The sequence below is a fragment of the Halyomorpha halys genome, unplaced genomic scaffold (assembly GCF_000696795.3).
Source record: "Halyomorpha halys isolate HHAL.00 unplaced genomic scaffold, Hhal_1.1 Scaffold1240.1, whole genome shotgun sequence".
Lineage (NCBI taxonomy): Eukaryota > Metazoa > Arthropoda > Insecta > Hemiptera > Pentatomidae > Halyomorpha > Halyomorpha halys.
Window position 1 is genome coordinate 295512 of NW_027108774.1, and position 12350 is coordinate 307861.

The following is a 12350-nucleotide window of genomic DNA, read 5'->3' on the forward strand; positions in this document are numbered from 1 at the left end:
CCCTCTCTCCTCTCCCTCTCTCTCTCTCCCTCTCCCTCTCCCTCCCAATATTATACAAAAGCTATCTAGCTATTATTTTAAACCATTGTTAAAAATAACAATAACGTAACAGAAAAAAAATTATAGAATACTTTTTTCAATACATCAATTGTCAATTATATTTATTTATACTAATGCCTTACTGGTATAAGTTCAGGTGATTGTATTTCGATTTTCTTTCCCTGTCTTGGTTCCAAATTTGTCCACTCTTTGACTACTCTTTGGACTTCTGGGTTCTGTGGATCAACGAGCCGCAATGCTGTTATATTTGTTCCTCCATACTTAAATTCTTCCAAATCAACACTATGTAAGTCCTAAAAGAAACAAATAATGGTCAAAATTTGATATTACAAGTAAAATCATTAGGCGATAATTTTCACAATACTATACTCACAAGTGAAGTTATTAAATAGCTATGATAGTCACTCATCATTCCTATTTGTTGGGCTTGTTTCAAAACATTATATACTTTGTCAGTTGAGCAATCAAGAACTATATGAGACTCTGCCGAATTCTTGATCTGCTTCAAGAGTGGTCTATTTATAAATAAATAAAGAAAGAACATTATGTTTTATCTTGGAAGATTATTTTTTATATTATTTTAATGCAATGTTATACTTCTAAAATATTGAAACAATTACATTGAATTTCAGGCTTTTTTACTCATTTCTTTATCATATTTGTAAGTATGTGTACTTAAGAGTATTTAAAATGTATTCGTAATTATTTAATAATTAAAAATCTGACAAGTTGATGTTTAAGTTAACATAGCTATTTGATATACAATGCCTAGTTTTTCTGTAATGTCCTTCACCGAAACCAAGAATAGTACAGTAAAAAATTGTTATTGTGATAACTGATGAATAATTCTCTGAGGATACCTGAAACAGCTAATGTGTTTTAACTTTTGATTATGGATAAAATTATTACCTGTAATCATTCCCTTCTGGAAGCTGACGGACAGCAATGGGGAAATCTGATGGTCCATGAGCTTTCAGCAGCTCTTGTAGTCTAACCAGGCCTTCATTACTCTCATAGATTATAGTAAAAGATCTCCAGCCAAATGATGCCACCATTTGCACGTATGCCTGAAAGATGATGTTTTATATTCAATAGCAAAACACAAGAGACTGACTAAACTAATAGATTGTAGAATAGACAAATAGAAATTAACCATACAGTAGAACCTCAATATAATAAACCACTATATATCATTTTTTTCAAAAATCTCCTTGAATATAACAAATCTCGATATAACAAATCCTACATTTAACAGACTTTTTGGAAACTACACTGTACCTAACTTTTAATTTAAATTTCTTAAGAATTTGATTTTATATCTTAAATAACTAATAAGTCATGCTATGATAAGTCTTTTAGCTTACCTTAGATAGTACAGTTGGGTGGGGATAGAGATTAACCAAGCAGCTTTCTCTTCTGAGACGGTAATCCCATCGAGTCTCAAGATGAGGTATTTCCATAGTGTCACAGATTGACTGAACATGGCTTGCTGTCTGGGGTGACTGAGGACCAAATATTGCTGCAACTCCACTTCTTAGCAAGTGACAAACTAATAGCAATAGTCAATTGATTATTTATGGTATTATTTATTTTAAGAGTGAAGGTAAATTCTTATATGCTATACTCCAAAAAATGTACAAATTCCTATTTTTCTAATATTAACCGTTGATTAAAGATTCTGAATGGTAAGCATAGAAATGTTATTCATTATCTCAGCCTTTCTTTCAAAAGCTAATATAGTATCTTCAGTCACGTCAAATATTTGTCGAGTATCATTTTGCCTGTTAGTTAGTATTTTTAATTCATAGTACTGAGTGTTTTTACACCTTGGATTGATCTTAAATGTATAAGTAGTAAGCTTAGTAACAGAATTGATATAATTTAGTGCCTGTTACATTTAAATTATTTTGTATCAGACCATTTTGTATCATATATTTATGTACTTGTCCGATTGTATATACTGATGCAAACATTTTTACAACATATTTTTGTTATCTTTTCTTCATTAATTATATCAATAGTGCCAACTATACCAGATTAAAATAAAATCTCTTGGAACTTTAATCCCCCTTACTACTCCATAAAGATTAATATTCCTCATATTGCAGGCCTAGTCCAGAATTTTAATTTATTCAGAAAAGTACAAGAAGTGTGATCCGACCAGATGGCCGCATCTATCGATTGGTGACAAAATAACATTAAAAAATGATAAACATAAAATGAAATATATGTTAGTTACACAGACCACTGTAGCGGCTGCAATGGTTTATAAGCTAGAACTGTATAGTATGAATTAATTTATTGTTATAAAAATAATGAATAAAAAAATTATGAAGTGAATAATAATGATAAAAATTTACAATAACTGAATTAATAATAATGAAGCTAATGAATTCATAAGTATGGAGTAAAGCTCAGTAAGAAAGCAATACACTGAAACATAATATAATATTATACTACATATTATATACAATATGTAACATAATATCTAATATAAAGAAAATAATAAAAGTAAGGAGTATTAAAACTAAATGATATAAGAATACAATAGAACTAATGATCTAAGTATATCTTAATAAATAATATATATATATTATTTACATAAGAAAAATTAATGGTAGTATTTGGTCAATAAAAATCAGTTATTAAGATTCATAAAACTAAGAAAGTACCAAGTCAAAAATTTCTTTTTTTATTTTCTTTGTGATTGGTATATTTATTAGTTGTTCAGATAAATCATTGAACAACCATATGATTTGAACTGTGTTTCCCCAATCTGTTGTTATATGGTGGTTTGATAAAGTTAGTTTTGTTTCTGACATTTTATAAATATCTGTTTTCTCTTATAAATAAACTACTAATCATAAATTTGATATTAATTTTGTAAAAGTAAAATAGCTTAGTTATCAATGAGTTGTATTATCATGTTTAAAGTTCAATGCTGATTTGCAAGTTTTGATAAATGACTATCAGTACTGGCACTATATCAGTCGATCCCATATCTAAATATTGATTCAAACAATGATTTATACACCATTATTAAGGCTTTATTAGGTGCAAATTGGAGGTAATAAATTTCAAATGAGTATACTTGTAATATCTTTCTGACATTTACTATGTGGGATTCCCAAGAGAAAGTATTATCTACAATGATACCTAAATATGTATATATTTTTCAACAGCATTTAATTTTTTATAGGAGCATATATTTTTATTATTATTGTTGATGAGAAAGATAATAAATTACTATTAAATTGGTGAATAGATTAATAAATTTCTACAACATACAAGCATGAAACCTTTTTTCTATAGGATTCCCAAAATCCTTAGAAAGCTTTGAAAAGAAATTGGTATCATGGCCATCGACCATAGAAAATGTACTGAATAATTTCTTTAAACAGTTAAATTAATTTCGTTTATATAAGAAAATATAATTGACTGATGTATCACTAATCTTACATGAATTTATTAATTTTTAAGACGATTTTTACCCCGTTTTGAAGCATGAAAGCTGTCTAATGGAGATATCTTCTCTATCTGGGCAGAAAGTCTGGACCTCGGCAACATCATTCTATCTTCATTAATCCTCTCTACGGCATATTTGAAAGCTAACTCTTGTTTATCATCTGTTGGATGGAATAGTCCTCCTGGAATAGTCATCAAGAATGTTATCTAAGATTAATAGTAAATTAAAGAAATTTAATAAAACTAATGAAGTAATATTAAAATTGTCAAACAAATTTAAAATAAATATATTAAAATTATTATTAACATAAACAGAAATAAATTAAAAAACAAATATTTGGTTTGAAATAAATTTATTAAAACAAATGAGGGGGGAGGGAGGAAGAGGGGAAAGGATATATATCAAATTGAATTCATTAAATTATATTGGTAACTTGGTAACTACAATATATTTATAATTATTTTACAGTTTACATCTATCTTAAATTAAAATTATCTTAAAGATAATTAATCAGAAAGTGCTGTGATATGAAAGCAAATATAAAAGACATAAAAAACACAAACAGTTAAATAGCATGAGAATTCATTCAAGTAAAACTGAATTGAATTCAAACAGATCCCTTTTAAAATTTCTTATATCTGTGTAGCATTTGTTTTTGAGAGTATTATTAGATGTGAAATATTCCTTGGGTATAATGTGTTCTTGAGTTGTTTTAATGTGTTCTAGTTTATTATTTACATGAGTATGTTTTGTTCCTAAAGCTAATTTAATAAGATATTTATGTCCAAATGTATGTTTATGTATTTAGTAGATGTATTAATTTAATGTGAATTTAGTATGGAGAATAGGGAGAGAAAATTAAATTGATTATTTTACAAACCAATTTTGAATTTCACATTAAATCAATAATCTTAAATCATCAGTGATTAATTAATTTATCATCAATTTATAAAATGTTGAAATGTGTAATATTTTTATAAAAGGAGATTGGTGTAAAAATAATTTCCATTCTTTGATTGTATTGAATAAATGATTTATCAAGGTATTTATTAATTATCATTACTGAGAAAAACTCAAAAAGAGACAAAGATAATTGAAGGGGTTATGTTAAAAATAGCCAATTTTAAGAAAATAAATTTCAATTTTTTTTTTGTTGGAGCTTGTTATGTTTTGAAGTGTACATAGCCCCTTCTACATCTGGGTATCTTAGTTATTAATTGGACTTTGAGGTTAATGTTAGAGTACCTCACACTAGCTAGATAGTCAGGTACTTTCCCTCTTTATCAACACTAAAGATTCAAAAAATCAAAAAATGTTACATACCCCTTCATCCTCTTACTCCTTCAATTGTAAGATTGGTTAGTTATTTAGCATTGGAGAAACTGACTTTGTTTCAAAATTCTATCTAAGGTTTTTATACGGAATTAAGGTAGGCATATGTAAAATGGAAAGTATAAACGAGGCTTACCAATTTTTATCACGTCTGGTAGTGCGTAGAATGAAGGTGCTTGACGAAGTAATAAAATTATTAGGAATGAACTCAACATTGTAAGATTTGGTTCCGTAGCGATAAAGGTTTAAATAAATGTGGTGTTTATTCTGTATTAATATTTCTGTTAGTTTCCTTCAATTCCTCAACTTCGGGGTACTCGGACATCCGCAGCCTCTGTTGGTACTCTATTGAATTCATTCAGATTATTTTACTGTAATGTTGCTTGAGAGTTATGACGGCCTGAAGAAATTCTAAAATAAAAAAAACAACAGATGATTGTATAGAAAACAGAACTGTTTTTATATTTAATTATTATTTATTTAGTTTGGTACGGAGGAATAATGAGATGCGAGATCAATAAAAGTATAGTCGCAGGAGTGGACAAATCTAAGGGAGGAAACGCTACGCACTCGCGTCACAGTGTCTGTTGCTGATTTGTATTTGTGTACTCACTGTTGGCCTGCGATCCAGGAGAGTCCGAGCTGTCCATGCCAGGGCTAAGAGAGGAGGTGGAAGCTGGGTCTAGAGATCTGGGTGCGAAGGCTGTGCGCTTGCGCCGCTTCGCATCGACTCGCCACTCGCACACCCTCGTCAGCTGAGCTCATCCCACCTTCACGGCAACAATGAGGGAATACTTGCATTTATTACAACAATAAGGACACAATGTTCTTGCGGTATTTTCATCAAAAAGATGAACTTAAATACGTTCATCTTTCTCAAATACCTCAAGTGGATGGTATTCCAGTTTTCAGATACCATACAATTAACAAGCCTTATAGTGTTTTAAAAATCACACTTTTGTTTCTCCTACACTTTTTTACTTCCACTTAAGGAAGTATGGAATATATAGTAAGGGGGATAATTGCGATCGTGCGAAATTTCGAATTCTAGTTTTCGACTAAAATAAATGTATTGAGGTTCCCTGCTTCTTGCAAAACGGTCGGTGTTTGTGAAAAACCTACCTCAAATCATGGTTAAAATCAACTAACTGGAAGTGTCACTTTATATAAACGATTTTACATTCTTGTAGGATTATCTAAAAAACGGCTCTAACGATTTTGATTAAACTCAGTAAATGTATAAATAAGTGTCTTTTTTATATCCGATTGGTCGTATGCTCATTGAAAGGGATTAAATAACAAAAACAAAAAATAACTTCCACTAAAGTAAATTTTGTTTATTTGAAATTAATATCCAGTTTTCATTATTAGAAATAATGAAATATAGATAAATACAAATTATTAAAGAAATAATGAAAGGAAAAATGGGGATAGGGAATTGAAGTGGAAAAAGATCTTTTCGATCTCATTTATATGTACACAGCTTCGTTATCTTTTGTTAAACTGTTTTATTCTTAGTAGGCAAAGTTGATATTCGTTATTTTCCTCTCGATAAATCCTAAAATGCGAATTTTTATAGTAATGGAAAGTTGTGTTCTTACCTTTCAGAGGAATAAAGACAATAAGTAGATAGGGGTAAAATAAATCATATTTGGTATAAGGAAAAATAAAAAAATTTAATAAGTATGTATTACAAAGTTTCTCCTCTCATTCCCGTAGAGTCTGCGGCTTAAGAGCCCTCGCTCAGTCTCCACTGGCTTATTAAGAGATTAGTATTGGGATACTAATGTTGATTAAGAGAGAAGTATTGAGATCTCACTGTCTTGCTTTGCCTGTCACGAGAGTTTGCTTCATGGTTCCCTAGATGGATTTTAAACAAGCATGGTTTCCTTGTACTTATTTATTTTGGATATATAAAATTTATTTTATTTTAAATTAATAAAACGTTTTGAGCAATTTTACTTAAATTTTAGAAAACAGGTCCTTTCGGAACCACAACTATTTGATTAATTCCTCATTATTAACTTAAGAATATTTGATTGTATATGTTTACTGCCGTTAGGTATTTTATATTATATGAAAAATATTTTCACGTTTAACTACTCCCTTGTATTTTTTGTTACTTTTACTTCTGACTATTACATACTTACCTAGTTATACTTTATCTGTTTTTTATATATATTCAAGTCATTATAATTTATTGTTTTAGCTCTTCGTTTCATTTATATCAATATTATCGTTTATTTTGTAAACTTTCATGATTTTCATTTTAATTGTAATTATTCTTTATCTAAAAAAAAACTGGCCGTGACTTTACCATTTAATTAATCGCTATTAATGCATCTGATATGAAAAAATATGTATACAACAAATTATGAAATAATCAGAAATGAATAATAATTAAATAAAAATATTGAGATTGTACAAGACTAATTTTTTTATTTAAAAATTGTATGCTCATACTTTGCATATTATACTACATTTATTTTTTATATGTTATATTTTTATAACTTATATACTTCTCTTACATTTTCATATTTTTATTAATACTATTTCACTTTTTCATATTCTCCAATGTAATCCTATTTTTTTTTTTGTTATCTTGATTTATTGATCTTTATTATTATTGATCTGTGATGAAGGTAAAAAAAATAATCCGAAACGTTAGCACACTTTAAAACATTATGTTATTTTTTCGTTTAATATTTACATTTTTAGTTAAGTAATTATTCATAATTATTAAATTGTGGACTTTGTATATACTACTATACATGGTACATAACCTGATATACATATACCACTATATGCACTGAATGTTCACCCGATCGACTGATAGTTTCTACTTAAAATCTACTCTTAGAACTAGATATAGAGAACAAAAACGGAGCTTGAACTTTTATTTTCTCTGAGTTCCTAGGCTTGTCATTAAGCTTTCAAAAGTTTCCGGATCGTTTGTTTTGAAAGTTTTATTTCCTCTCTCTAAAAGAAAAGACTTAGGGAGGAAATAACCAATTTTCTCGATTGATTCTTCTACGAACTTTTATTCTTATCTCCTATAAAATTTCTTTAATTAAAAATTTAACTTGAAATTAAAACTATTGTTTAATTAACACTAGAGCTATTCAACAAGTTTATTTGATCGATTGAGAATAAGACTGTCGAAAAAAAATTATAGAAATAATTCGGTAAAAATAATTTTTGTTAATCATTTGGTTTCAAAATTACTTTATTAGGAACACACATTTTACTTAATTATATGCATTTTTAACATGAGAAATATCCGGGAAATAAATTCAATTGGATAATTCATGTATGTAATCGTTGCTATAGGATAATTATAAAAATCTATGATTTATGAGAGTACTTAGCGCCTGCCGTTAGATAAATGGGCAAACATGCCAAACAGTTAAGTATTGAAGGCTAATGTAACTATTATTGGTAGGCGTTGTAAACCTTGTCATTTATTAAACTGTGAATTCATAGAATTATTAGTGAAGTTTGACTGGGGAAATCTGTAACGGTTCATAATCAGAGCCTAAACTATTACTAATAAAATTATTTTTTAACATGAATATTTTATTGATCTTTTTTTTTATTCCTGACTTAAGTAAGGAAAACTCTATAATCATTAAAGTAAAAAACTGCTACTATTACGATGTTTTTGCGTTTCCATAAGTGTTATGACAATAGTCTTGACTATTTTAGTATTGTCATAACAACAATTGTAACAAAAAATATTTGTTTTTCCTTAAGTTAATTATAAAATCCTTTCGTAGTTTATATCTATAAATTTGTAGTTACAATTACTTTTTTTTTTCTTTGTACCCTCCTGACGAAATAGGTTATTGAATACATACATATAGGAGGTAGTTATATGCATTCCTGGTAGTTTGTAATTCCTTGGATTGCCTTGTGGCATTTTAAGGTGATGTGTAGGGGCCAATGAAGGTAGTGCTGTTGGTACTAATACTATTACTATTTTTTTTTTCATACCCTCCTGTGAAGATTTTAGTGGGTATTTGGTACGTACAATACTATTACTAATACAATGCTACTAATTTAAGTTATTTTTAAAACATATACTTATAGCGAATATGTAGGTCGATTTACGGCATGTCACAGTCTCACAAGAAGAGATCTATCTATCTATATATGGCGCTACATCCTGTCACCGATACTGGGCCTCCTCTAAAAGCTTTCGCCAGTCAACACATTCAGCTGCAGCAGCTCTCCAGTTTTGGACTCCAAGTAGAGGCCGTGCGTCCGATGCCACAGAGTCTTCCCATCTTACATTTGGCCTGCCAACCCTTCTTGGTCCATGCATCTCTTCGGAATGCACCTTCCTGGGTATCGCCGAATCATCCCAGTCCATCGAAGTCGTCCCATATTGATGAATTTGACCAAATCTAAATTCTTATAAAGGCCAGCGAGTTCGGCACTTCTCCTTCTTATTCACCCTCTCTAACAGGACCAAAAATCCTTCACAAGATTAATCTTTCAAAGATCAGAAGTCTATTTCCATTCATAAGTTAAAACAGGGCGAAACAAGGTTTTGTAGAGGGTGATCTTGGTCCTGTTATAGAGGAACCAGCTTTTAAAATGCTATGCAAGGCCAAAGTAGCACCGTCTCGCCTCTGCTATCCTCCTGTTGGATTATCGAGAGATGTCGTTTTAAGAGTTGATCTCAGAACCGAGGTAGACAAAGCTACTAACCCTTTCGAATTTATATGGTCCAGCCACAAAAGAATCGGTCCCTGGTTTCCAACACGTTCATTTCCAATAGAGCCTGATAGAGTCCGGCCGAGTTACACTATCGTAGGCGGCTTTAAAATCAACAAAGAGGTGATAGGTAACTGTTATGCTGTTATACTATACTCTTTGCATTTCTCCAGCATCAGCCTCAGTGATAACAATGTGGACCTCCCTCGCCTAAATCCCGCTTGAAATTTGCCTATTTCCCTCTCGCAAGAAGAGATAATAGCACAAAAAATATTGGAAGGCAATCTTTCCCGGCTGATCCACCCCACAATAATCCCGATTTAGCGACGGTCCTAAATCACTTTTGAAATATTTATTTAAAACGACAAGAGGAGACTCAAGATGGTTAATTCGAGCAATATTTAAAAAGTTGCTAACATTAAAAAATGGCTTGAAAACCGCAATTCCCACTCTCCATGGGAATCTTATTTATCATTTTTTTCATATACTTTTTTTTAATATCTATTTCTCTTTTTTTTTTTTTTTTTCACGGAACGGCCCATCAAGACCACGCGAATATCATTACTTTTTCCTTCTCACTTTTTCTCTTCTTCTCTCCCAGTATCTTGTCATCACTTCTGCGTGCCTTTGCTTCATTTCTCCCGACCACGGGATCCAGTACCCGACACTCCATCCAGTACCCTTCCGTTTTTCTTTATTTGGCGCAAGAACATTAATTTTTTCCGCACTGTTCTCTATCTAGGCAGTCCTTGTCTGTTGTTTTCAATTTCTTTGTTTCCTCTCTCATTTGCTTCACATATCCTTCTACGCTCTTATTTTTTTTATCTATATTGTAGATGTAATACAATAATATGTAAATATACAATTCATGTTAGGAATAAAATCCCCCCCTTCTGAAGAGTAACAGAATTGTACAAATTTAATATATACATTCCTGGCCTAAAAATGCCCCGTCAGGTGAAAAAGGAATAAAAAACAAATTATTCTGGTAAAACGAAATAAACGTGACTAAAAACATTAATTTATTCAGTAAATTAAGCCAATTAACAACAGCTAATTGATTAAAAAACTCATTTATATCTGTTAATGAAAAAGATATTTATATAAATATATATATCTAAAATAATAATGGATTACTAATTTTTTAATGTATCATTTTATGTTCAGCCAGTGGCTACTAACAAAAATTGATTATAATAATTAATTGAAAATTTCGATTAAAAGATGTAAGTGCATTTCAAATTTAAATTACGGTTTAATCAAACAAGGTGGGTGATGAAAGGGGGTTGTCCTCCCTCCCCCCTAGCATTGAATAAACACAATGACCGAGACTAGATTATTCAAATTGACAAGATAATGAAATTATGCCAATTAGTTGAATAATACTGGTGTTATAGCGTAATAGGGAGCTATTGTACACTAGGTTTGGAAGATTAATTAAGCATAATTAATTGTTTGAATCATATTACTAGATAATTTAATACTCTCTAATTAAACAATTTACAAATTTGTCTTTTATTATTAATTATTATTATTGATGTTATAAAAATCTATTATTTTAATAATAACAAAAGGGAATTCATACCGGATTAAATTTTAAAAAATAATAATTATCTTGATATATTCTACCCGTAGTTAATTATATTAAAGAATTATTATTCACTGAAATATGTTTCATGTACTTCGCCTTTATTAGGAACATACTCAAGCAAATTAAATAATTAAAACAATTATATGAGACTATGTGTTATTAGCCCATCCAAATTTAATTCATGGAAATATGGCGTGCTGTGGTTGCGTTTGAGGTATCAACCAACGAAATTGTGTTGACGTGTTTTTTAGTAGCCGAAAAACGAATAAGTCTTCTCACAAATAGCTGACATGATAACGAATTCAACAAACACGTGTCAGATCTGACACTAACACTACTTCCATTGAGTAAACTGTTGGTATTGTCATGTTGAGGTTCTGCATTTGTGTAAATTATTCCGTATCGTATGAATATTTGGAAAAAAATTTAATTTACTTTTTCAAACTTTAATTCCAATGACCTTAACAATTTTGATTTTAAAAGAAGTTAAATGTTTTGAAATTGAACTTCATAAAATGAAATCTTAATCTTCATAATTATTATTTTTTTGACATTCAATTTAATGACATTTTCTTTTTTACAGCTTATTAAAAGGCACATCAAGCTTATTTAAAGTAGGAAACTCTTTATTGAGGAGAGGAATAAATATGCTGACCGCATCACCTCGTTGTATTGTCGTTTGTAATGAAACTATTCTTTCTAACCAAGCACTGAAATCCTGAATTTTCATAAGTTGTAATGATAAAGATTTTTTTAAAAATTTTAATAAGGCAAGGGTCAAATTGACCCAAGCGGAATGGATTGTTGAAGTACATGCATTTTGGACTTTCTACACCACATTTCAGATACCCTTCTTTCAGATATTAGTCTGTCTAGTATCTTAATGCGTTACTATTCAGGTAAACGTAATTTTTAACAAATGCTTAATAACTTAGGACATATTTAAATACGGCGTTAGTTTAAAAAAAATTCCTGTTATACTTGATATTTTGTTTAGCATAATTTCTTTTTTATTTACAAGTCTTTGAATATCTAGGGCTTGCTTATATAATTTTAAGATTTCTTATATTTTATCATAAATTTTTCATAAGTTGTGATTTGAAAGAAAATCAAAGCTGCTAATTAGTTGTTTCCTAGTTTTCATTATAATTTATAACTTTCTGCTTGGATCTTTTTTTTTTT

The 12350-nt window shown here is 29.7% G+C and overlaps 1 protein-coding gene across 3 annotated transcripts in view; it reads right to left on the reverse strand.

The window, feature by feature from the left end:
- Nucleotides 1-5557, reverse strand: part of KaiR1D (Kainate-type ionotropic glutamate receptor subunit 1D) — a 19718-nt gene extending 14161 nt beyond the window's left edge. For all 3 annotated transcript variants that reach the window (XM_024360524.2, XM_014433670.2, XM_014433671.2), the window contains exons 1-7: nt 5472-5557; nt 4995-5269; nt 3552-3707; nt 1425-1609; nt 970-1127; nt 434-575; nt 183-353 (exon numbers count right to left, since the gene is read on the reverse strand). In XM_024360524.2, coding sequence (XP_024216292.1) covers nt 183-353; nt 434-575; nt 970-1127; nt 1425-1609; nt 3552-3707; nt 4995-5073 — 891 coding nt within the window. In that variant the 5' untranslated portion in view covers nt 5074-5269; nt 5472-5557. The remainder of the gene's footprint in view (nt 1-182; nt 354-433; nt 576-969; nt 1128-1424; nt 1610-3551; nt 3708-4994; nt 5270-5471) is intronic.
- Between the last annotated feature and the right edge of the window lie 6793 nt (nt 5558-12350).